The sequence below is a fragment of the Thamnophis sirtalis genome, unplaced genomic scaffold (genome assembly GCF_051295495.1).
Source record: "Thamnophis sirtalis isolate CommonGarterSnake01/CBP01778 unplaced genomic scaffold, rThaSir2_p1.2 scaffold_6, whole genome shotgun sequence".
Taxonomy (NCBI): Eukaryota; Metazoa; Chordata; class Lepidosauria; order Squamata; family Natricidae; genus Thamnophis; species Thamnophis sirtalis.
Genome location: NW_028261386.1, coordinates 41,173,775 through 41,200,822, shown reverse-complemented (window position 1 = coordinate 41,200,822; position 27,048 = coordinate 41,173,775). Strand labels below are relative to the sequence as shown.

Genomic DNA, 27,048 nt, shown 5'->3' with positions numbered 1-27,048 from the left:
ACTTACCAAATCAGGTGAATTTAGGATGTTAGCTGTTATCTACAGATTCTTTGTTCTTTTCTTTATGTGTTTAATTGTAATGCTTTTCTTTCCCTTTGGGGATTGTTTGTGTTTATTTTATTTATGTATGTATGTTAGTTTGAAAATGGATTAATAAAATTCTTTTTTAAAAAAACTTATTAGTTTAAGTAAGTAAATCAGCTTTGACTTTATGCTAATTTTCTCTCCTTCTTTTTAGGTGTTTACAGGCCTGAGAGGAGGATGTAGCCGGTACATTTTAAAAAATTACAAAACCAAATTTTGAAAAAGAAAAACAATATTGGATATATACTTCATACTCTATACATTGTGTGTATAGTAAAACCACCTTGCAGGCTTGTTTCACATAACCTTTATTAATCTGAAACAGTTATTATGTAATTTGTTGAATTTTAATTTCACTACTTATTTATTTACGTTTCCATCTAGTTTCATTTCATTTATGAATATGTTTTATATTTCTTTTCAGTTTATGAATGGTTATGAAATGTCATCTCAAAAATCTGTATATTGTTTCATTGTTTAAATACTAATGTGTATTATTGTTTTTATTATCTTTTACAGAAATAAAAGATCTTTTTAATATATTTGCTTGAACTTAATTATGTTTGGATATAATTAATAAATGTACAATTATGACATTATTGATTTATGTGCCCATGTGTAGGTGAGGGTGCCTATATTAGTCTTGTTCCAGTGCTTAATAATTCTCTCGGCGGCCCTGGGTGTTTAGTCTAATTTTAATGTAACTCGTTGCCTAATCTTTTTGTGTTAACCACCCAGGGTCATGGGCAGCCTTATAAATTTATAAACAAATTCAATCAGCTAGTAGTTAAAAATAAAGTAGCCTTTTAACTTCAGTTGTACTTTCAGTGGATTAATATAATGCTACTGCCATAGCAGGAAGCTTGGCTATGGAACATCTTCCCGACATCAAAGGGTTAAGGACAAAGATCCATTGCTGAAGAGGGAAAAAAAGAATGCCACCACCTATTCCAAAGCCCTGCAATTTTTTTTTCTTTTGAAGTCCATTTAGATCTTTGTTCTCTTGCAACATTTTACCAGACTATAAAGAAAAGTTCAAAGGAGTTGGAGCACTTGACTCTCTTTAATCTTTGTCAGACTTTGGACTGGTTGGTCAGGTTTATTTATAAACCAGGGACAAATGACAAGAATGTATTTCACTGATTGAAGGTATTCAACCCACTTCTCAGCTACATGAGGCTTCTGAGCAAGAGGAGACAGCACTGAACAAAAGGAATGGCTGGAGAAAATACAATCCTCTCTCTTGAGCTGAAAGAGAAAGAAGGCTTGGACAACAATGGCTTTCTTCAGGCTGAAGAGCTGGATGCCAAAGAAGCAGCTGAGGAAGGGTCACCAAGGGCTGGTCCTCTCGTCATGGAAATAGAAGCACAGGATGGATTAACTCAGCAGCCTTATGCAGGAATGCCCAAAGAGGTGCTCCTTCAGTACTCCACAAAGGCATGCTATAGGATTACCAGAGAGATACTCTTCTGGTTGATCATTGCAGCTTCACTGGTGCTTGTGGCAGCTACGGTCACAATCATTGCCTTGTCCCCCAAATGCCTTGACTGGTGGCAAGCCAGCTCCATTTATCAGCTCTATCCACGGTCATTTAAAGACACTGACAAAGATGGGAACGGTGATCTCAAAGGTGGGTACATTCAACTGTTTGAGGGATGGCAGCCTTGCCATATTGTGTGTTTTTAAAAAGAACTGAGTTCTAAAGCTCTTTTGCCTGACGATCTTGTCAAATTCTCTTATTTGGAGAGAGAAAGAAGTTCTACAGTAAGAAATTTTGCAGAAAACGGTTCCTTTAAAAGAAAGGTCCAAAGCCTCCGAAAGACTTGAGGGTGATTCCAAAGATTCCCAAGTTTATTACCAAATTGTAACTTTTAAGATGAGAAGGGGGAAATTTCTAGCCCATAACTAGAGAGCGGTCCTTATATTTAATGCTGATTCAATATAAATGTAAATGAAATAAAATGGGATTTAATTTTTGTCTGGGGCCCATCTGTTAATTTTGTGAAAAGCAACTTCCATCAGGCCATCTGAAATCTAAATATGGATCTCAGCACAGGAAAGTTGCACATTCTTGCTTTCAAATAAAGGTTAATTGGAAATACTTTTTTAAAATGTTCATCTTAAGATGGGTAACCAAATACTTTTTAGATTCTCAAATGCTAGGTTGAAAACAGCATAGAAATCTTACAGGTAATATGTTCACAACATTGGTCTCTCCATTACTGAACTGTATTTCCCAGCATCCTTCACTACTGGCCAAAGCCCCTGGAGGTATTGGGAGTTGTGATCCAGCAATATCTTGAGGTTGCCTATTGTGTAACATTGCACCTTGAGCATTTAGGGCGTCCCACTTCTTGTTTCAGTTCATATCCAGTAAACAAATGTCAGTTTGTACTAGATTAACTCAATTACCTTAAAATTAATCTTACATTTTACGTAAACATACTAAAGAAAATAACCCAAAGTTATATATAATCGTGGGTGAGATATATAGGCAGAGTATGGGAAGGCTCAAAGAATCTGAAATAATGACACAGTATAGTATCTATTTCCACATTACACTAGAAAGCATTGAGAAGGTATGATATCTTTTAAGAATCTCTTTCAATTTAGTTCTCTTGGCAATGCAAGATGGATTGCAATAAAAACAGCTGCTGGTTCCTATTGATCAGTTACCACCACTATCAAAATTGGCAGAGGTGGTTTCCTCAAGTTGTTTTAACGTCCCCATCCAGTATTTCTAAGCAGTTTGAACCAGTGTTACATCTTTCCTTACAGTATTATTCATCTTATCATAATTGATTTTCATAATTAAGTATAAGAACAATGCTAACTTCATACATGTTAATCTCAGGGTTCCAAGTAACAATCCTAACGAAAGAAGACTCTGAGGCTTGAGTTTCCTCAAAATTTCATTTTATTAGGGATGTCACATTGGCATATCTGGGAAAACCTGAATCTGAAAGTTTCCAGATTTTCCCCACCCAAATGAAAGTCCAAGTCCCTGCCCAGCACCCACATGTCTATCCCATGGTACAATCAGGCACCATCCAAAACTGGAGATATCTCCCAATCAAATCATCGCAGCTGCAGTGCAAGGTGCCCTTGACTCTCTGAGAAAAGAATGTTATTTTGACTATATATCCCCCATATTCCATATAACCCTAACCCTAACCCCCTCCAATTTTCCCACAGTAGAAAATGTAGCAGGCCTCAAGGCCCAATGTAAATGATGGCTTCCAGGTTTGACAGTTAAGCTGAAATGTAGTTACTTCTTTGTGGTTTGATGTATGAATGTAACCAAACAATAGTGGTTTTTTAAACCATGACACAATCCGGGAATCTAATTTTCCTAATCTAATTGCATCTTCTACCAGTAATGATTCAGTTCTTCAGAAAATTTGTGACTTGATATTTATAGTATTGTTCCACTTTTTTCTTGATTAGGTATCCAGGAAAAACTAGAACATATACAGTATCTTAATATAAAAACTGTTTGGATCACATCTTTTTATAAATCAGCCCTAAAAGACTCTGGATATGGAATAGAGGATTTTGAAGACATAGATCCAATCCTTGGAAGCATGAAGGATTTTGAAGATCTGGTTGCAGCAATCCACGATAAAGGTTGGCTTTATTGTTAAGAAAGAAGTACCATTTTCTATTCTTTTACACCTAACTGTATGTAAAGTTGGCTATACTCAGTTCCTCTTGCCTCACTTTAAAAATCTAATGGGTTCCATTCAGTAATACTTGGAAGAATGACTTGGAACTACGCGGAGGAGAGCCTTTTCTGTAGCAGCTCCGACCCTCTGGAACGATCTCCCCGTGGAGATTCGTACCCTCACCACCCTTCAGACCTTCCGCACAGCCCTCAAGATCTGGCTATCCCGCCAGGCCTGGGGGTAAAGACCATAATTTGCCCCTGCCCGAATGTTGAATGAATGTTGCTTGATTTTAATTATATACTGTGTTTTTATGTTATTGTATGTCCTCCTCTCCCATATAAGTTGTTAGCCGCCCTGAGTCCCCTCAGGGAAAAGGGCGGCCTATAAATAAACGCAACTGAAACTGAAACTGAAACTGGAATACAAAGAGTGAAAGTTTTGCTTTCAAGTAGCAAATTATTTCCTTCATGGATGTGCTAATCATATAATCATTAGGGACATAATTTGACTCAAAGGAGACTTCTTTATTATATATAGTGTTGAACCTGAACAATTTTTGATGTTGTTTCGTCCGTGAAGGGAAAAGGTAAAGATTCTTTTAGGTCACGGATGTCAAACTCATGGTGTCATGTTGCTGTCATGTGATGTATCACATTTTTTCTTCATGGAGCTGGAGTGGGTGTGGCCTGTTTGACACCCCTAGACTTAGATCAGGTTCATGCATAGGTCCATGTAATATTTTGGGGGAAAATGCAGAAGTGATTCTGTTTTCCCAGTTTTAGTCAATATTCAGGGATTTTCTCCCATTTAAATATTAACCAGCTTCAATCTTGCTTAGCCTTTTCAAGATCACCCAAGATTCGATCAACACTATAACCTATTATAGTGTTGGCAAACCTTTTTGGCACCAAGTACTGAAATGAGAACATGCACATGCGCCTGCTGGGGAGCACCGGAAACCGGAAGAGCAGTTCCCTGGCATGCATGCATGTACCGGGAAGCTGAGTTTCTGGTTTCGGGCGTACGCATGCACGCCGGTAACTTGGTCTTCTGGTTTCTGGCATGCATGCATGTGTGAAGACCAGCTGGCCAGCATGCATGTGTGTGCTGGAACCTGGAAGAGCAACAGGCAACAGCTGGAGTGCCCTGAAAGATGGCTCTACATGCCACATCCGTGGTTCGCCATCACGGACCTATGATATAGGATTGGATCAGTGGTGGGATTCAGCCAGTTCGCACCTATTCAGGAGAACCGGTTGTTAACTTTCTAAGCAGTTCGGAAAACCGGTTGTTGGAAGAAATCTTATTTTGTTTTTTCCACTTTACAGGGCTAATTCTTTAAGGAAAGCAGGAAGGAAACATTCTGGTATTGTTTTTAGCCTAATCTTTATTGCCCTGTTTACAGAAACTGCTTCTCCAGTTAACATTTATTACATTGTAACAGATGAGGCAAAGCGTCCATCGATATGAGTGACATTGAGTTGGCTACACCCACTGAGTCACATGACTACCAAGCCCCACCTACCCAGCTGGTCATTAGAGCAGAGAACCGGTTGTTAAATTATTTGAATCCCACCACTGGATTGGATGCAAAAAGCCCATATTGAGAGTGGGAAAGGTTCCTACTGGCATAAAGAGTTATTATCTGCCTCTATCATTTAAAAAAAAATTCTAAAAATCTTTCTGTTTTCAAGTCTGGAAGGTGGGGGGGTTAGCAAAGGATGGAGGAATGAAAGGCCAATTGTATTAATATAGTAAACTGCAAGAATTAATGATAATTAATCCCAGTTCTCCCCAGGACTAGTACCATAACAATCTTTTTGAGAGGATGCTAACAATTTTTACATCAATGACCATTTAGTCTTCTTTCTAATCTCAAATTTCTTCAGGTGCTTCACATGGATTAGTTCACTAATCTCTGCAGCACACTTGTATAAGGGGTTTGTTAATCTCAATTTGCCATTATGCATCTATGCTTTTAAAATTAAAATACTTTACTTCTTTCTGAAACACAGTGCATGTGTATATTGCCTGGCTGTTTGACATACTATTCTTTGCATCTTGAATTGAAAGGTTTAAAAGTGATAATGGACCTAATCCCCAATCATACTAGTGACAAGCACAAGTGGTTTCAGCTTAGTCGGAATCGGACTGGAAAATATACGGATTATTACATCTGGCATGACTGTGCTCATGTCAATGGGATCACCACTCCTCCAAATAACTGGGTAAGTATAAAGTTTTGATAGGCTGCCAATCATATACAAAGTAATATTTAGGTGATGTAACAGATCTGCGTTTGGCAATGCATTGGGTTCCAATATTAGCTTCAAATGCAGATCTTACAAACAGGGTATCTTTGCCCTCCGTTTCAGATTTTTTAAATTCAGTTTAAACCCCTATTGGTGAAGAAAATTAGGATAGCATGATTTTCTATGAAGCAACGTAATTAGAAACAAACCGGTTTGCCGTATAGTCTAGTACTGTGATGATGAACCTATGGCATGCGTGACCAAAGTAGCATATAAAGCCATGTCCCCCAGCGCTCATGGGTTTGCCTATTTGTCTTCTGGGTTTCTGGTGTGCATGCACGGTAGAATCCGGAAGTTCGGCTTTTACGGAGCGTGGTTCCAACGAGCATGTGTGCAGGCATCTGATGTTTCAGCACAACCTTTTTGGCACTCGGTGCCGAAAAGGTTTGCCATCACTGCCCTACTACTTAAAGATACCAGGCTAGAAACCAAAATGCAGTGTATTCAGCAGCAAAGCTGCTGGGGAATTCTGGCAGTTGAAGTCCACCAGGCTTAACGTTGCCATGGTTGGAGACCCCGATCTAAACCCATATTAGGCACAAAGCCAGCTAGGTGACCTTGGGCCAATTACTCTGTCTCAGCCCTAGGAAGGAGACAATGGCAGATCAGTTCTAAAAAACTTTGGCCAGAAAACTGCAGGGACTTATCCAGGCAGTTGCCAGGAGTCAAGATTGCACCGGCACCCACACATTAAAGATCTCGCAGGATGATAATAGCTTTGATTAAATAGTTAATAAATAAGCTTGTTATAATTACAGGAAGGACAAATTCAGGAACAATATGCACAACAGAACTGTTAGGTATTGCCATATGCTGATATGTACTAATTACTAGGAAACAATTTTTTTTTATGTCTCAGCAATAAATAGTTCGCGGAAACGGTCTGTTTGCTCTTACTGGTTTAGCTTTGCTAATTTGATCACAGTTGAAGTAAAAACACTTCTACTGATTATGTCTAAAACAGACAAAGTACCTAAGTGCTTTACCGTAATACCAAATGGAACTAACCAATGGTGAAACATTTAAGAGTTGCATCTCGTGCTCCAAGAAAATGATTATTTGGAGAAAAAGTCTAGAGTTTTCAGTTGAAAGCATTATCAATTAATAGCCCGATCACTAAGGTCAGAAATAAGTGACTTGAATTCAAACTGCCAGAGAGGTTCATGCATACTTGTAGGCAAAGAGTGCACTGCTGTGTAATATAAGTAAGCCAGATGGAATGGCTTTTCAGAAGACACATCTGCAGTGACATTTTAAGTCATTACAAGCATTGATCTACAAACTTCCCAAAGAAGAAAAATGCAGAGTTCAGCTACTTTTGAAGTAATTTACCTTTCAAAAAATGCATGCAGTCACTAAGTGATTTGCTTAGTGAAGCATTAGCATTGCTATTTTTCTTACTTTACTTGCTCTGAATGCTTTTTGTGCATTTCTTGCTATGTTCCTCCTATCTCTGTGCAAACCACTCAGCAGGCAACAACCCATGTCTCATAACTAATTCTTTGTGAGATGCCACTTCATCTGTGGATATCTCAGCCCCAGTGCCTTCTCATCACAGCGGTCTCCTCTCTCCGCTAGCCATGACATCAGAAGAAAACAAATGAAGCCATTGTTAAATCCTTCTTTATTTCTTTCTAGAATGCTAATTTGTCTGAAAGTGGTTTCACTACTTTGAGAATGGGAAGTTCAGGGATGACATTGTTCCATTTTCCTATAATATTTTCTTTTATCATATTGCTTAAAGTCAGAGCACACTGTAGCTTGCAGTGTCAACAAAAATAGAAGAAAAGAGAAGAGTTGGAAGGGACCCTGGAGGTCTTCTAGTCCAACTCCCTGCTCAGGCAGGAAACCCTATAACATTTCAGACAAATGGTTGTCTAATCTCTTCTTTAAAACTTCCAGTATTACAGCATCCATAATTTGCGGAGGTAAGTTGTTCTACTGATTAATTGTTCTGTCAGGAAATTTCTCTTTAGTTCTAGGTTGCTTCTCTCCTTGATTAGTTTCCACCCATTGCTTCTTGTTCTACCCTCAGGTGCTTTGAAGAATAAGATGACACCGCACCCTTCTTTATGGCAACCCTTAGATATTGGGGTTGCCACAACTGCTATCATGTCTCCCCTACTCCTTCTTTTCATTAAACTAGACATACCCAATTCCAACAACCACTCTTTGTATGTTTTAGCCTCCAGTCCCCTAATAAATCTACATAATTTTTTGTAGATCAGTTTAATCCCACAAATGAATCCATTTCATTTTCCTGATATTTGCTCTGTGGTATCCAGTTAGGCTATTTTTTTTTTCATGATAGTCATTTATCTTGAGCCAGAAAAAGTTATCAGTATTTAACTCGATATGGGCCTCTTCCTCTTCTTAACATTGAAGCAAATGTCACCATGTGATCTGCGTATTTGTAATTGTTCACATATTAATAGTTTATGTATCCTTTTCATTAACATGACGTAATGGATTGGACAACATTGCAATAAAATTAAAGTAGTTATGATGTAAATGAATCAAAGAAGAGAGAAAATGGTAAATAATGAGGAGGCATACATAGCCCCTTCCCATGGGGAATCTTTGAAATCAGAAAAATGGTAGAAAGCAACTGAGGTACATACCAGGGGTGGGTTCCTGCCAGTTCTAACCTCTTCTATAGAAGAGGTTCCACAAATCTACCATGCCATTTAGAACTGGTTCCAGTTCCCTCCCCCTGCCCGCCCGCACATCATCAAGATGAAGAGCGAGAGAAGGAATTCTGGGGGTTGAAGTCCGCAAGTCTTAAAGCTGTCAAGTTTGAACAACCCTGGGGTTTTTTTTTCTAAAGGGTTAGGGGTGCAAGGATCTTGTAACTTGACAGCTTTAAGACTTGTGCTCTTCAAATTCAAGTTTCTGTGCCAACATTTTGGTTGCTAAGCAAGAGCGTTGTTAAGTGAGTTTCACCATATTTTACAAGTTGGCCACGCTCACCCAGTCACATGGCCAGCAAGCCACTCCCACCTGGTCACATGGCCAGCAAGCCACTCCCACAAAGCAGGCCACACCTACAAAAGAGGTTCTAAAAAAATTTGAAACCCACCACTGGTACATACACACCTCAGTTAGTGCATTGACACTGCACTCAGGTATCTTGCGTGTTCTGGGTTGTGAGTGAGATAAGGAGTTTGCATATGAATACCTACACAAATATGATTTCTAATAGGGTGTTCCTCTAAGCATGTGGACATTGGAAGTGCGGTTTGAGTGTGCATAGTTCTTGGAGCAGGAGTTCTTCTCTCCACTCATACAGAATATACATGGAAGATGAAGACATCAGAACCTACGGTGCAGATTAAAGGAATCACCAGAAATCAAAATAGTTGACCAGTCTATCTAATTGTAGATAACAAGGTCCAAAGGGCTAGGAATATGACCAGGTCCCCAAATGGCAGGAGGCAAACTTTTAAGCCTAGCTTGCAAAAAGGTTATTATTATTATTATTTTTGAAAAGGCACAAAAAGTATGTTGGGAATTCTGCAAGAATTGGGTGCTCTTGTGTTTAATCTTTAAGAAGGAGGAGGAAGACTTTGTGTGATAGGAGTCTGTCTACTTCTCTCATGTATTTTTATGATTTAAAATTACAAGCTTTAATGATTGACTTTTGTTAGTTTCCCGGTAGAAAGCTGATTTGGTTTTTTTAAATGCATTTTTGATGAATTCATTGCCAATTTTCTCATTCACCTGGAGGAGCTCATGGCAAGTGAAGTTCCTGCTGTAATTTCCTCCCAGGGGACAGGATCTTTCTTTGCTTTGATGTTAAATCACAAGCCAAGGCCAATCCGTGGGGCTAGAGAATGATTGCCTGGTGGCATGGGGTACATTTCTTAGAAGTAGATGAGATACTCCTAGATTTTTTAAAAAAACCAAACCCAATAGTTACCAAACTATAAACCCAACTTCCTCAGTTCAAAATTCACCACTATTTCACAAAAAAGTGGCTGATACTCCACATGATGATATTGCTCATAATGATATGATATCCTCACAATGAAATCAGAAAGGCATAATCATAATTAAATATACTTAAACATAAAAAAATATATTCAGCGGAGATACCGGTAGCTACTGTATGATAATAAAAAGGCTGAAAATCAAGTGTCAGTTTTTAGCATTTTAAAAATGCTTATTCTGTGGTGATCTGTCCCCTATACAGTAAAAACAGACTCTTACTTTTTATAAGTCAAGAACCATCATCATTTGATGTAGTTTTTCTGATAGCCATGTGAAATACATTTGCTGTAAACATAGCTGTTTAAAGAAAAGTAAATCCATTCTCCATTTTTAATGTTTGGATATTCAAGGTTTCATGGGAATCAGATTAAATAGCGTGTTAAAAATATATTGTATTTCTTATGCAATCAGATGAGCGTCTTGGGAAATTCCAGTTGGCAGTATGATATTGTGAGGAACCAATGTTATTTTCATCAGTTTGGAAAAGAACAGCCAGATTTAAATTTTCGTAATCCTAATGTTCAGGAAGAAATGCATGTAAGTATCAATAGTATTTCTTTGTTAAGATTTTTAGATGGCTTCCCATCAAACAATACAACTTGGAAGAGTGGGGAGGAAGGCAGCTGAAGATCATTCCAAAGCTTTGGTCTTCTTTCCTCAATAGGTTCTTACCACTAACTGCTTAAGAAGCAGCTTGGTGCTTTCTGAATTAGAATCTTTGCTTGTAGATGTTTCATTATCTGACTAGGTAACATTACTGGTGCAAGTTATTGGGTATAATATAACATCTGCAAGCAAACAAACAAGCTTTGCGAGCACCAAGAACTCCATAAAGTAAGATGGATCAAAGAAGTTCTACAAAGGATCTTCTTTGACAAGAATCTAAGGTCTCAAGCAAGACCCAAAGGAGATGCAGCCTAGTTCTAGCCATTCAAGAACATTAAAAGTCAAACGAGGAGAATGTTTGATAGCTTTTAGAAATTTTAATTGGATGTTCTCAAATCTAGAGATGTCTTAACGCACAAGCACAAGTGAGCATACCATATAGGATCAAACTCAGATCTTTAGCTTTTTAGCTGCTTCAATCCACTTGCTGCTAGGATGTAGTTGCTGCCGTTTGCTATGCATATTTGGTAATCTCAAGGGATGCTTCTTGAGCTCTTGTGTTAAGCTCATTTGTCTAATGAACCCAGTAGTAGAAGATTGAAAATGAACACCTAGATGCTTAAAGGATTTAACAGGCTCAGTAAGTCTCTCATTAACTGAAGATTTAAAGCAGTTTTTTTGAGAATACTACAAAATTTGCTATAGACAAATTTTAAATTGTTCTCTAGAGAGCAATAAGGTGATAAAGCTTTATAAGATTGTTTAACACCCTTTTAGGTGGGTTGGGGGGGTGTCAGTTAAATTGCCATCAAGATTGTCCTTTATTTAAAAGGTGGTTGTGCCATGTTGGAGATCTATTATCAGTTTAGTCATGACTGACTCAAAGGGTGGTGCTCATCTCTGATTCTCAGCTGAGGGACTCTGCATTGCCTGAGAGGCATTTCTGTCCTCATGTGGCTAACATGAAAATACAGAACACCATAACCTTCCCACTGAAGTGGTACCTCTTTATCTACTCACATTTGCATGTTTTTGAACCTGCTAGCTTGGCAGAGCTGGGACGAGTAATGGGAGCTCACCCTGTTATGCAGCGCTCAGGTCTGGAACCTGGGTTGTCAGCCGACAAGCTCCGCGTCTTTAACCGCTGAGCCATCTTGTTCCCTAGCAGTTTAAGGGAACAATAATCTATCAACTTGGCAGTTAGTTTCTTCCAGAGCCTTCCATGTAGTATGGAATCAAAGGCTAGCCTAAAATCAATGAAAGCAACATAAAGGGGACCTTTTGATAGACTGAAGTATTTCTCTGCTGGAAATTGTTAAATTATAAATTGGTCCATGGTTGAATGTTCAGTGATAAATCTAACCTGCTCAGGGACCAAGATGTTCTCTGCAGGCAATTCAATAGCTTCATAGCCGCATGAGTCTGCAAAAAGAAATGATTGCTTTCAGGGTGGGACAGCATGCCTCTACACACAAGTGTAGAGGAACAATGATGAGAGGCAGGTATGTCTTTACCAACTGCTTGCAATCAGATCTGAAGCATCTGGTTGGTCATTGTGAAGTGGGGGGGAATGCTGTGCTATGATGGGCCCAGGTCCAATTCAGCAAGGCTGTTGATTCAAACAGAGGTATTATCTATGGGGTCTCTCTATTACAAATCATCTGTTTTGATGCTAATTTTCCAAAAACAGAAACTTCTTCCCTGCAACCCAAAGTCGGGTACTGTAGGAAAGCTAGTTTCACATATACTTTTCTGGTAGAATAGAGTTTAAAATCAGAAAGGACCAATGAGTGAAATAAAAGCCATTTTGTCATGGGGCTTAAAGGCAATTTGGAGACTGGGAGTTCCAGTCCTGGGTTAGACATGAAGCCAGCTGGGTGACTCTAGGCCAATCACTTTCTCTAATCCTAAGGAAAAAGGCATTTTCAAACCATGTTTGAAAATTTTGTCATGAAAACTGCACAAGCTTGTCCAGGAGGTTGCCAAGAGTCAGCACTGGCTCAAAATGCAGACAAAAAAGGCTGTGAAATAGATGTTTTTAAACCTCCACTCAGCACAGTAGCCAATGCAGAATGTTGGACAAAATGTGCCAAGCAGCACTGAGGTTTGTTCCTGAATCTAAGAAAAGAACGAGAACACAAATGAAAGAAAGCTAAAAATTGCAACATTGGATGTTTAGAACAGAATGAGAAATGTTCTTGTTGTAAGCATGACAATGTGCAACGAAGCAAACCCACTCATTCTTCTTTTGCTTTTTATTTAGGATATTATTCAGTTTTGGCTTGGCAAAGGAGTCGATGGATTTAGCATCAGTTCTCTTAAATTCCTCTTAGAAGCAACACATCTGAGAGATGAGCCACAAGTGAATAAAAGTCTCCCGCCGGTAACAGTTTTTCAGCTTTGTCCTTCCATAAGGAACAAATGCTTATTGCATTTGCTGGGTGCTATATAATTCTTTATCGGTTGCTAGGCTTCTGTCAATGTAATACAGTGACTTGCAATATATTAAGAGTAACTGGAGTGTGTTTGGGGGACAATTGTGCAAATCATAAACTAGAGGCTGGTAAATTTCTATGGGGGTTCTCTGTCATCCAAGTCATGATTGTCTCAAAGGTGGTTTTTTCAAAAGCCAACTGGACTTCCTTAGTTTTTCCTTGGAGATGTTTCGTTTCTCATTCACAAAGCTTCATCCGTTCTGTTAGAGGCTGGTGGAAGATTTGTGATGACAGGAACGTAGATTTATTGCCTCTGAGTTAGTTATTTTTTAATCTTTTGTAGATATACATCTCTTGCACAATATAGAAGATATAAATAGGTTTGGCTGTAACTCTGGCTGTATTATACGCTGCATTCTCTAAGACATTTAGAGAATGAGTTAGGTGGCGCAGTGAGTTAGGTGGCGCAGTGGTTAAATGCAGCACTGCAGGCTACTGCTAGATCAGCAGTTCAGCGGTTCAAATCTCACCGGCTCAGGGTTGACTCAGCCTTCCATCCTTCCGAGGTGGGTAAAATGAGGACCCAGATTGTTGGGGGCAATATGCTGACTCTCTGTAAACCACTTAGAGAGGGCTGAAAGCCCTATGAAGCGGTATATAAGTCTACTGCTATTGCTATTGCTATTGGTTCTTGTGAGATTTCTTCTCAGAATATATTCCTGGAAAATTCTCAAACTAAACTTTCATAAGCAGGATTGCAAGTGGGATTTTCTGAACCTACCAGAAAATACTGTTCATCTAGGAAGAGTCGTTCTTAGGGAGTGCTTAGGGTCATTCGTGGCGTACTACAGGAATGTCACTCTTCCCACACTGTCCTACTTTTGAGTTATAAAAGTAGAGGCAGTTTTTCAGCTATGACCATTCGTTCAGTGATGTTCAAAATTACAGTGGTGATGAACACAGGGGTCTTACAGTCGGTCCATGACGTTGCAGCACCCCTGCAGTCATACTATTGCGAGCCAAGTGCCCAAGTGTCCAGTTTGCCATTCCAGCATAGCAGCAAACTGCAGTCATATAACTGCCATTTGCAACCTCCTCTGCCAGCTTCCCACGCCACCCAGTCAATGATGAAACTGATAGAGAAGGTTGTAAGTTGCTCCTGCTGCTTTTTCTCACAAAGAGGTCCTGCCGCTATGAGGTACGAGATCCCAAGGTGATTCCACAGCCTATTTTTGCTCAGAAACACCTGCCAAGGGTCCCCACTGGTCTGCCCCAGGGCCCTCACTGGACTGCACATGTTTAGCCTGTGAGCCCCCCATGGCAGGATAAACACGGGTGCCCCCTTGGTGCATCCATGCTCCATGAGCCTGCTGTAAAGACAAGCCCAGTTTGTTTATTTGGACTTTCTGTTTTAAAAGTATTCATAATATAAGTCTCTCTGAGCTTTGGGAATTGAAAAAAAAAAGTATGGGGTGTGTGCCAAATCCACCTTGTGAGCACTTCTTTGAGGCTATTATCAGAGGAATAATTACAACATCCCACTGTTTTGTCAGGAAAACATCACAGCTTATTCTGAACTGTATCATGACTACACCACGACCCAAGTCGGCTTGCATGATATAGTCCGCAGTTTTCGGCATACCATGAATAAGTTCAGCAGTGAACCTGGTAGATACAGGTAACCATATTCATTTTTATCTATCAGCCTGGCTTTATTTGTCTTGTATTACTCAAAGCTGTAATGTTCCCAAGTGTCAAATCTCCCCTCAGCAAACTTAACAGGTAAGAAGCCACATAAAGATCTGAGAATTTCTGGTTCTTATAGAGAAACTAAGAAACAAAACAGAATACCAGCGACTGTTGCATATCAAATATGAGTTCTATTTATACTGTAATAGGTATTGAAATCCGTCTGCCACTCTCCTGTCTGGTTTGTGTTCCAGAGCAGAAACCTGCCCGTGTTGGAAGGGACAGTCTCCATCTGCTCTGTAGTTGGGCAATGGCCAGACCTGTGTCTGTCTGTTTGCTGTTGACTGTGGGAAAATCAGCTTTCATACCCATCAAATAGCTCGATAATGTTAGTAGCAAATTGCAATGCTAGGGGAAACATTATGAGAAGATGGTCTGGTTTTTTTGTGTGGTAATTTTGGCCTTTTAGGCATAGGAGTACATATCCCATAAACTCTTGACTATTACCATGCTCACTGGAGTTAATGGGAACCGGACTTCAAAAATATCTGAGTGTCAGAAGTTGTGGGAAGCAAATTCTATAGTCTCAGCAGCATTTGATATTTTAAACTTTGATTTCAGTAGAGCTTACATTGTAATATAAGTGGCAATACTTGTTGCCTACCCAGCAAATACACACACACACACACACACACACACACACACACAAACACACAGATCAATTATCTCAAATCCTGCAATATACATCTGTTATACCTTCTTTGAAAGGAAAAAACATGAATAAGTATTCAGCCAGCTAGTATTGCGTGTTGCACTTAATATTATTTATTTTTATAACGTGTTTTATTACAATTCAAAGTCTCATTCTACCTGACTTTTAATTTTTGCCAGGTCAATCATTGTTGCTGATATTCATTTTAGCTTCACTTCACAGTTAATAAGAACACATGTTTTAGCAGGATGATTGATTGATGCCGTGTTTTTCCAGTACGAAAAACAACAAAAACAAAACAAATACCGTATGTTAAAATATTTCAGTTTTCTTCTCTAGTTCTGCCTCTTTGGGGAATTAACTACTTGTCCAAACTGTTTCCTTTTTGGAGTTAGTTAAGATAAATTCTTAAGAGGCCTCCTGTGCTTATTCAGAGGTTAGAACCAAAGGCAATTAAGCAAGTGATGGCAGCTGCTTTTGACCTGATGCTGGAGGAAAAGGGCTGGCAAGGACAGGTATGTGGCTCATCATCTGTGGCAGACATTGGTGACATGCATTCTGCCAGGATCTGCCAGGATCTTGACCCAGCATCACAGAGGCTGGCAGCAGCTGCTGTCTTGTCTGCTTCCTCTGACTGTCTATGGAGATTCTCTATCATCCAGGTCATGATTGTCCCAAAGGTGCTTTTCAAAAGGCAACTGGGCTTTCTTGTTTTTTCTCCCCTTGAAAATGTTTCACTTCTCATCCAAGAAGCTTCTTCAGTTGTACTGAATGGTGGGGAATGGAAGGATTTATATTTTTTCAAGTCATCTGATTGTTAGCATCTGATGATCAGCTTTCAAAGTGCTAATGATCAGATGACTGCAAAGAATATAAATCTTTCCATTCCCCCCCCCCCATTCAGTCAGAACTGAAGGAGCTTCTTGGATGAGAAGCAAAATGTTTTCAAGGAAAAAAAAACCCAAAGAAAGTCCAGTTGCCTTTTGAAAAAGCACCTTTGGACTTCCTGTGATTCTGGACGTGATGGCCATTCTCTGTCCTAAACGTTGGTGCCTGATTGAAGTAAGTTCACTAAAGTTCTCTGAAGTTATTTTCTCTTCAAAAGTCTTTAGATGTCACAAATGACAACTTTTGAGTAAAGAATCACAGTTTTTCAGTATAGAAAAAAAATCTGATTTGGAAAAGCTATTATTTTCTCAGAAGGAGAGAGGGTATTTTAAGATTTGCTTGAAAGCCAAAGGATTCTGTTTCTAGGAGAAGGGAGCAGTTGAACTTTACACCTCTCCCAACCTCAACTGCAAATCACAGAAAATCAGTTTATTTAGACTGGAAGATCTTTTAAAATAGTATGTAAGGCTTTTATCTCTACACACAGCAGGCATATCCTAAAAAAATAGTCAATGAGAAATTATTCTACCCACACCCAGATTATTATTTTATATATGATTGGAAGTCTGTAACATTGAATAAACACTGTATAGATATTGAACAATAAGTCAATATGGATTTTGTTCACAAGTTTATTATCTAACAGATACTGTGTAAAAAGAAAAAAAATAAAGGAAAAGAAGAACAAACTTGTCTTATACAATAATACAATAGCAGAGTTGGAAGGGACCTTGGAGGTCTTCTAGTCCAACCCCCTGCCTAGGCAGGAAACCCTATACTGTTTCAGACAAATGGCTATCCAACATCTTCTTAAAGACTTCCAGTGTTGCGGCATTCACAACTTCTGGAGGCAAGCTGTTCCACTGATTAATTGTTCTAACTGTCAGGAAATTTCTCCTCAGTTCTAAGTTGCTTCTCTCCTTGATTAGTTTCCACCCATTGCTTCTTGTTCTACCCTAAGGTGCCTTGGAGAATAGTTTGACTTCCTCTTCTTTGTGGCAAGATATTGGAGATATTGGAACATTGCTATCATGTCTCCCCCAGTCCTTCCTTCTATTAAACTAGACATACCCAGTTACTACAACCGTTCTTGATATGTTTTAGTCTCCAGTCCCCATATCATCTTTGTTGCTCTTCTCTGCACTCTTTCTACAGTCTCCACATCTTTTCTACATCGTGGCGATCAAAACTGAATGCAGTATTCCAAGTGTGACCTTACCAAGGCATTATAAAGTGGTATTAACACTTCACGTGATCTTGATTCTATCCCTCTGTTTATGTAGCCTAGAACTGTGTTGGGTTTTTTGGCAGCTGCTGCACACTGCTGGGTCATATTTAAATGGTTGTCCACTAGGATTCCAAGATCCCTCTCACAGTTACTATTATTGAGCAAGGCACCACCTCTGCTGTACCTGTGCATTTCGTTTTTCTTGCCTAAATGTAGCACGTTACTCTTTTCACCATTGAATTTCATGTTATTAGATAATGCCCAATGTTCAAGTTTGTCAAGATCCTTTTGTATCTTAAGCCTGTCTTCTGGAGTGTTGGCTATTCCTGCCAGCTTGGTGTCATCTGCAAATTTAATGAGTTCCCCCTTTATTCCCTCATCCAAATCATTGATGAAGATGTTGAAGAGTACTGGGCCTAAAACAAAGCCTTGGGGTACTCCACTGCATACTTCCCTCCATGTAGATTCCATTGAGGACTACACGTTGAGTATGGTTGGTCAGCCAGTTACGAATCCATCTGGTGGTGATGCTGTCTAACCCACATTTTCTACTTTATCTAGTAGTAGGTTATGGTCTGCTTTATCAAATGCCTTACTGAAGTCCAAGTAAATTATATTGATGGCATTCCTCTGGTCCACTAATTTTGTCACTATCTTGAATGCAGTCTTGCCATAGAATTGAAGCTTTCTGTTTATGGCATGCCGTTCCTGGAGTTTCTCAACTAACATTTATGATGGGATTTTCTCATGTACTGTATAATGTCCTTTTAATGTTCCCCATTCTATTTATATTATCTTACACTGTACACATTGTTTCTGTCAGAGCAATAGTTCAGCCATATCAGTACTAAGAGAGTCTTTTGGGCATAGAGGGTGTAACTATTTAAGTACTTTATCATGCCAATCCTTTTCATAAGAACACAAATTCTCCTCCTTTGCAGATTTATGGCTACAGAAACCATTGAGAACAACATTGAAGAAACGATGTTGTATTATGGGACATCATTTATTCAAGAAGCTGATTTTCCTGTAAATTTTCACCTCAAGAACTTGGAATCAGTTTCAGGAAATGATATTTCTGAAAGTATAGCTTTGTGGATGAAGAATATGCCACAAGGAAAATGGCCAAATTGGATGGTAAGTTTTTGATTTTGAGGATTTTTGAAATTTTTAGTTTGCAGTATAATTGTTTATGTATTTTTAATGAAGCAACTGTTAATATTTATTCTTTCACAAAGGATGCATAATCGTTTGTGAAAAGAACAGTCCAAGATAAAGGGGACTTATGAAAAAAGTGCCAAAGCAAAACTATAGTTTAAGGATTTATTTTAAATACTTGAAATGAATTGTTGCCATGGAGAGTTGTCCCATTCGGAGCCAAGAATACCTTTGTCAGAGCGAAACTTTAACCATTCTATCAATATTCGGGGATTTTTTTTTCATAGATGATGTAACTATTTATATACTTCATTATGTAGATCGTTGTTATACGAATGCAAACTTTCTTAGAAATCAGAAAATTCCAACATTAACTGGAAATTAAGATAAGAGAGAGTAGCATACCGTCTACTTCAATTTTATGGGTTGGTTCCTTGGGGAAATATTTTACAAAAAACATATGTTGTAAAGGCGTTATTGTCTGCTTTCTTAAAACTATAATGATGAAATTGTGTTGAAAGGCTTCTAAATGTGTGATTTTGTTGTCTGTTAATTACAATAGTAATAATAAAAAATTTAAAATCAGTGTAATGGTGGAGAAAGAGAAAAAAGGTGACATGGATCTACTAATGGTTGTACTTATGGTTTAGCACAGGGGTCCATTACCGGGCCATGGCCTATCCACAACCAGGCTGTGCAAGTAGAGCTGCACAAATAAACTGTGCATGCTCATATGTGATGAACCGCTGCTTGCATGGCCCAGTTCCCCTCCCCCCTCCGCTGGGCTGCCAAGCTGCAAAGATATGGGACCGCTGGCTTAGTATGCCCTAGCCAATTTTAGCCCATCAAATGATAATAAATTCTAAAACTGCCGGATAAATAGTTTGTATGATTTGAATTTCCATAAATAATACAAGCTTTGTATACTAGGAATGAAATAATGGCTTATTTAATTTTAGGTTGGAGATTCCAACACTGCTAGAATATCCTCTCGGATTGGAAAAGAATATATAAATGTCGTAAACATGCTTCTTTTAACCCTTCCTGGAACACCTGTAAGTTATTATGGTGAAGAAATAGGAATGGAAGATGCAACTTCAGAAACTGTGAGTTAAAAATTCAACCCTTTAGTCTTTTGAGAGGCTTGTTATAGAGGAGGTAAAATCAAGTAATGAAAAAGGCCTTTTCTCAGTCTTCTGCCCTTCAGATGTTCAGGACTTTATTCCTCAGGATCAAGAGCTAACATGCCTGGCTATTATAGGATTTGTCTTAAACACTGAGGCTGCTGTCCATCTGCCATAATTACTCCCCTTGTCACCACTGAAATGCCCACATTTTCCTCCATTCACCAATCCCACCCCCACTCTTCCACTTCAAGCTGAAGCAGTTTATGTAATCCGACATAGCAAATGGATAAAAAAGCCACCAACCAGGTTATATTTCTTTTGTAAACCATTCATCACCTAGGCCTGAGCAGAGCCTCCACCCCACATCAGCCATACTACCAAACCCCACTTCATTCTATTCCAGTCCCCTTCCCACTCCTCCCTCATCCTGGTCTCATCTGAACTGCAAGGAGAATCACACATCTGGCAGACAGACCCCTTCCCCATGTCAGCTCCCAAGGTTGGTACGCAAGACTAGCCTTGTTCAATCTTGTCAATCAGCTTGCAAAAATCCTTGCAGTACAGAACTTCTCACTCTGGTTGCCAGCAACCACAATGGAATCCACAAACATCAATCCTGGGAACCCAGCTCTGGATCCCATGGAGAAGAGAAAGGAAAGCTGCCAAGATGCTGCTGTTCTCCTACAAAATGTTCTCCTAGAAAACTACCAACTTGTTCATCTCCTATTGCTGCCATTCACCTGGAATTCTCAGTCCTAAATTTCTCTCAAGGACTCTTGTTCCTAAGATGCTGAAATCAATCCAACTTTGTTGTGCCAAAGTGCTTCCACAAAATGGAACCACTGCTCTCCATTGTCCTCACTGAACCATTATGATTCCAGGAACTGGTCAGATGCCACTCATTAGATGAGCCAGAAACAGCTCCTGTAGATACAGTATTTGTATAGATTAATACCAATCTCAGCCTTGGAATGGATTGGTGGTGACGAATGTGAAACTTTGGTTTCTTAAAGTTAATTTCAAAATCTTGATATATTCTTCCATAAAATTTTAAGCATCCCATAAGAAATATTCTTTGAAATCCATCTAGCCTTTTAATTTAGTGTTTAACTTTCCAAAATTCTAGTCCACCATTTGCTATTTTCTAAAAATTGTTTTTCTTTTTAATCCTTAAATTTGCATAAAACTTCTTTCAGTAAGAGTAGAAAAAAACTTTCCCAGCAGCATTATGAAACTTGTCTTTCAGAAGACTCTACACACCCAAAATCAATAACAAGAAACTCCCGAAAGTAGTTAAGAGAAGAAGTAGATGTACCCATTTGAAGATGCTGAACTTTGGTTTAGGATGGATGGTTTTTGCCTGATGATCATCCATTATTTTATTATCTCTTTATGGATGGACTCAGAGAGCAGATTTGTGGGTGATCCTAGGCCTCTCCCTGATCCAAAGAAAAGTTACAAGAAGCCAACCCATTCACCAGCTCCTCTTATTGTCAAGGTTATCATCTCATTTCTGTCGTTACTTCCCCATTAGCAGTGAATCATGGATGAATCCTGCCTTATTAGAGATTTAACATTTATATCAACAGCTAAGGACACAGTCACCAATAATTTGGCTGGCACAACCTGGGGAAACTGGCACAACTGGCACTGGTAACTCAATTTCCACTGCCATATTTCTTTCAACCTGTCACTAACAGGATGTTGCTTCCATCAAGAAATGGTATTTTTTTGATATAAGAAGCACCGGTGTATAAGATGCACCACAATTTCGAAGAGATAAGAAAAAAAGTTTTTGTGCTCCCTGGCCCCCAGGAGCACTCTGCAGACTTCAACAGGGCTGGAGGAAGGCAAAAATGCCCCCGTTTTTGTGAAAAGCCTGTTTTCACAAAAACAGGGGCATTTTTGCCTTCCCCCAGCCCTGCTGAAGCCTGCAGAGTGCTGCTGGGGGCTGGGGGAAGGCAAAACGGTCTCCGTTTTTGCAAAAAATGGCCCATTTAACACAAAAATGGGATGCGGGGTGGTGCTTCGGGAGGTCAAAAATGACTGTATTTGGTGTATAAGATGCACCAACATCGCTACGCTCTTTTAGGGGGGAAAAGATGCATTTTATACTCCAAAAATAGGGTACATCTCCCTTCCCAAAATGTACCACACCTACAAATGATAATTATCATAATTTATATAAGGTCAGTTATATAGATGTGCCACTCAAGCAGGGACTCTCCTTCTTAATTTCTTTGACACTTTTTCACACCTTCAGTTTTCTAACTACTGTGCTAAAGTCAACTAAGAGGCATCTGAACCTGGACACATTAGTGTCCCCCTCCTAGCAAATCTGAACCCAAATTGTCCTGGTTGGGACTTCTACCTGCCTCACTTTTAGAAAACCCTCCCAGGGCAACTGCAATGGCTAGTTGCTCCTTGATGGGAATTGCCTCTGCTTGAGGCACAATGTCAACTCCCTGTGTTGACATTCCATGCAGAGCGTCGGCGGAACCGGATCTCAGATTACAGTAGCTGGATTGAGATGAATGAAGCTATTGGATAACGTGATTTATGACAGACTGAAGGGAGGACAGAAACACGGGCAAAGTTCAAAAGCAGATAAAGAGAGCAAAAAAGATGGCTGCGAATAAGAAATGCCTAATGAAGAATGCCTAATGAAGCTGTTAATAAATCACTGCTTTTTGTATTACAATATCACGTCGCTTATTATGAAGCAGGCATCGTTAGGGTACGTTACACACAATACAGCTCAGTCTCCATAGAGGCATAGAGGCCACTGTAGGAACCAAGGTCAAAATGTCACAGCCATGGGCTTTCTAACACTGTTCTTTGTCATACCTATTTGGACAAGACTATGTGTCCTAGATGGCTCCAAACAGTATTCCTGTTCAAGGTCTTCCAGTGCAGATGGTGGCAGTCTTTGGTGCTAGCTCTCCTACCTACCCCATTTTATATTGTTTTAATGTATTTTATTAATACTCATGTAACCTCCGTTGATATATGACTATACAGAAAATAAGATATAACTGTACCTAGTGAAAAATGCAAATTCAATTTAATACTGAATAGGTCCTTCTCATTTTTAGGCACGTTTTCTAGAAAAAGCCCCAATGCAATGGGATGACAGCCTTCATGCTGGCTTTAGTGAGGGCAACTCAACTTGGATAGCAGTAAATCCTGACTATCGAAATATAAATGTGAAAGTGAGTATAAAATCTGAACACCTACATTCGTTTGCCATTAAAAGCTAACAAAAATCGTGTGATGTCTTAAATACAGTGCAGTATAGTTAAAAAAAAACTTGATATGGGAACTTTAGGGGAGAATTAGTAGAAAATAAAGTGGGGAGGATTTTCTTAAATTAGTGCATTATCCAACTATAGCATGTCTTACAGTGGTACAAAAACAGTGTGGGTTCCAAAGTAATTTATATTCTAAAGAAGAAAACACAGGCGAAAATTTGCTAAAATACAGGACAGGAAGGACACATAGGTAGTCCTCAACTTAGGACCATAATTTAGCCCATAATTTATGTTGATAATGAGAAATTTGTTGAGGGGATCACATGACCCCAGGACACTGCAACAGCCATAAATATGAAGCAGTTGTCAAGCATCTGAATGTAAATCACCTAACTATGGGGATGCTGCAATAGTCATAAGTATGGTCATAAAAATGGTCATAAGTCACTTTTTTAATGCTATTATAACTTTGAACAGTCACTAAATGAACTGTTGTAAATTGAGGACTACCTATAGCCGTGATGGCGAGCCTATGGCATGCTTGCCCCAGGTGGCACATGGAGCCATATTTGTTGGCATGGCAGCCCTCTGCTCTGGCACAGCTGATTTTCAGCCTTTTGGAGGGCCGAAGGAGGCTGTTTTCACCCTCCCCAGGCTTCAGGAAAGCCTCCGGAGTCTAGAGAGGGCGAAAAACAGGTCCAACAGGTCAATTGGAAGTTCATTTCCGAACTTCCGGTTGGCCCGTTGGACCTGTTTTTCACCCTCCCCAGGCTCCGGAGGCTTTCCTGAAGCCTAGGGAGGGCGAAAATGATCTCTCCCATCTGGGGGGCAGGAGAGGGCGTTTTCACCCTCCCTAAGCTTCAGGAAAGCCTCGGGAGCCTGGGGAGGGTAACAATTCCCCCCACACAGTAGTTGCTTGTGCATGTGCAGTGGGAGGTTTCTCGTGCATGTGCAGGTGGGTGGGCATGCATGTGTGTTAGTGTGTGCACACAAGAGTTTTGGCACACCTTTAGAAAAAGGTTAGCCATCACTGACCTATAGTCAAGTTACACCATATGTTTGATTATAGTTTACCACCCACACAACCCTACCAAGGCTCCAGTGAACTTTATGTAACAACAAATAAGGGTATTTATTAAGCATTTAATAAATTAAGTAATGATTTTCCTTTATTTCAGATTCAACAAAATTACCCAAATTCCACACTCAATTTGTACCGAGAACTCAATTCCCTTCGGTCCAGTGAGCTTCCCATTCACAGGGGATGGACGTGTTACATATGGAATGATACCAATGTCTTTGTTTATGTAAGAGAACTTGATGGGTTGGATCAAGTGTTTATGATGGTTCTAAATTTTGGAGAGGGAACCATAACAAATTTGCAATCTTTGGTTCCTGGCATTCCTTCAGAAGCTAATATAAAGCTAAGCACCATTTTCAGTAATACTGGGAAAGTTGTAAACATGAAAACAATTGAAACGCAAAAAGGTGAAGGACTTGTATTGGAATATAGGACAAGCAAACCACTCCATATGATGGACAATTTCAAAGAGAAGTGCTTTGTTGCAGAAAAGGCATGCTATTCCAGTGCCTTTAATTTACTTTACACGTACTGTTAGATGTTATTATTAATTAGTCTAAATCCATTAGTTGATGATTACATGTTACTTCTTTACAAAAGGTATGCCAGCTTGTTCATAAGATTTCTATAGGCTAGATCTAATTCTAATGGGAGAATTAGAATTACCTAAGAAGTCCAAAAATTAACTCTCTCTAGTAGTTACAATGTACTGTTTACTGCGCTTAGCTTAAATGGTTGCTTGTAAAATTACTTTCCTATTAATTGTAAGCCTTGTGAGAACCATTCTAGCTGGCTTTCCTAGTTCCTCCAATTCTCACATTCTATGAAATTGTGTGTTTCTATTAAATATGTACCTTACATTTTGTTTCTTATCTAATGCAGGGATAAAGATCTGATGGTAGGTTTAAATTTTAAAAGTAAGAAAAATAATTTCTCATATAATATTAATATTACATTGGATTCTATAATATGCTCTAGTCTAGATAAACCTGACTTTCAGGACAATCTGCAAACATGGACTGGTCCAGACTGCAGGTGCTAGGATTCTTGAAGAATAGAAGGCACTGGAATATACCAATTCAATCCTGCACTTGTCAGCTTCTTTCCAGGTTCACTTCAGGGTGTGTGTGTTTGATCTTTAAATCAAAGAGCAACAAGATACGATATAGTTTTATTTCTCTCTCTGCAAACACTATTCTGGTATAGATAATATTTCCTTGCATTCTACTCAACAGCAGAGAAAGGGCTGTTTCACTTGTTGGCCATAGATTTTAGAATAACTTTCCTAAAAAGAACTTAGGCTTCACTGCCTGTTTTTCAGTAAATGATGAAAATAATTTTATTGAAGCATTGCTTTAAATTGATCAGTTTTAACTGCTGATTTTTAGCCCCTTAATTTGGTTGTATTTTCTGCTTTCTGCTTATTGCTTACGAGCCATTTGCATATATTTCAATATAGGAAAGGAAGACAAATTCAAACAAAAAATAATTTTATTGAGGTGAACAAAACCATCTGAACTTGGAGAAGTGTCTTGTCTTTTCTTCAGGCAAACACCGGATAAATTTAGTTTCCAAAGTAAGTTAAAAAGTTCTCAAGAAGTCACTTCGGCAGGTAATATTTAGCTGAATCGTTTTCCTTTCTTTTGCAAAAAGGACAAAAATTCCAGCCTGGCTTTACTCCTGCTTGTCAAGTCCAACCTCACTATATAGAAATGCTAGTTGTGTTGCAACCTAAAAAAAAAAAAAGTACAGAACACAGTACTCGTAACTTTTTCCACACTTTAGAGATGTATTTTCTGTAGCTCTTTCCACCCCAATTGATGGTCTCCTTGAAGTGCTGTTCGTGCTCTTGTAACACTGGGGATAATCATGGGGGTTTGTCTACAGTCTGAAGAGTAATCAGAGTTCTTCCTGCCGAATTCTCTTTAGAAAATGGCAGCTACTGTAATGGGCTTTTCACTGATATCCGGAAAGCTTTCTGTGAATTGAGCATTACTGTCAAGTATAACACAGCTTGTGACCAGAACAACAGCAGCCAACGCTGAAGCTGGTGTCACAAAATGCTTTCAAAATTACTTTGCTTCTTTCAACCGTAGCCTGTGGCTGAAGTACTTTCATGTGAGCGTGTGTATTGTCTATAGTAGGCAAAAAGTTCACATCTACACTTTAAAAATATTTAAACACAACAAGAAAAAAAAAGGATGCATTATTTGCGTAAGTTGTGTTTTTACATACTTAAATCTATAAAAGACTGCAAATTACAGTCCAGAAATTGAATACAATTTCTCATCTCCTTGAGAATCCCTAGCATTAGTTTCCTTGCTGTTCTAGACATTCCATCAACCATCTCAACAGATTTTTCCATAAACAAAGAAGACTGATGTTGGGGAGAAATCAACATCAACCATTGCAGTTCCTTTTCAACAGCGTAATTTTTCTACTGAATGTGAAGCTTTTATAGGCAGATGGATCCTTTCTATCCAAAGTTACAGAATCTGGACTATACAGTATAAAGTGCAAAGTAAAGCCCTGATATACTGATAGAGAAGCCCTTGTATATTGTTACTACCAGCCAGTTACTGGGAAGATCTTCCTTGGTCACTGTAATATGATCCAAGAGGCTGAATCCCATGCATATTTAGCCAATCCACAGTTTCGTGAGAAGGAAGATGAATGAGTCTAATCCCTGTGCATCTTTCCTCCTCCATCTCAGCTGCCCCTCCCTTTTTCCTGGTAACGATTACTGCTACAGGTGATAATTTGACATCTACGATCCTGGATTCGGAATAACACTTTCCAAAATAATGTTTATTTCAAAA

The 27,048-nt window shown here is 39.0% G+C and overlaps 2 protein-coding genes across 6 annotated transcripts in view; one reads left to right on the top strand and one right to left on the bottom strand.

Moving 5' to 3' along the window:
* The first annotated feature begins 1,000 nt into the window (after positions 1-1,000).
* SLC3A1 (solute carrier family 3 member 1) lies at positions 1,001-25,740 on the top strand. Its single transcript, XM_087717707.1, has 10 exons — positions 1,001-1,714; positions 3,532-3,711; positions 5,826-5,980; positions 10,466-10,591; positions 12,924-13,043; positions 14,649-14,773; positions 18,554-18,749; positions 19,730-19,876; positions 22,993-23,109; positions 24,327-25,740. The coding sequence occupies exons 1-10, from the start codon at positions 1,300-1,302 to the stop codon at positions 24,765-24,767; spliced, it is 2,022 nt and encodes a 673-aa protein (XP_087573833.1). The 5' UTR covers positions 1,001-1,299; the 3' UTR covers positions 24,768-25,740.
* The window catches only part of PREPL (prolyl endopeptidase like), a 31,484-nt gene continuing 30,138 nt past the window's right edge, over positions 25,703-27,048 (bottom strand). For all 5 annotated transcript variants that reach the window (XM_087717705.1, XM_087717706.1, XM_087717702.1 and 2 more), the window contains one exon: positions 25,703-25,960. In XM_087717705.1, coding sequence (XP_087573831.1) covers positions 25,904-25,960 — 57 coding nt within the window. In that variant the 3' untranslated portion in view covers positions 25,703-25,903. The remainder of the gene's footprint in view (positions 25,961-27,048) is intronic.

What these genes read in the sequence shown, in the direction of transcription:
- SLC3A1 (XM_087717707.1), top strand. Translation starts at nt 1,300, where the DNA reads ATGGCTGGAGAAAATACAATCCTCTCTCTTGAGCTGAAAGAGAAAGAA. An exon ending in ATGTTCAGGAAGAAATGCAT is followed by an intron (nt 10,592 to 12,923) that starts GTAAGTATCAAT and finishes CTTTTTATTTAG; the next exon opens with GATATTATTCAGTTTTGGCT. An exon ending in GAAAATGGCCAAATTGGATG is followed by an intron (nt 18,750 to 19,729) that starts GTAAGTTTTTGA and finishes ATTTAATTTTAG; the next exon opens with GTTGGAGATTCCAACACTGC.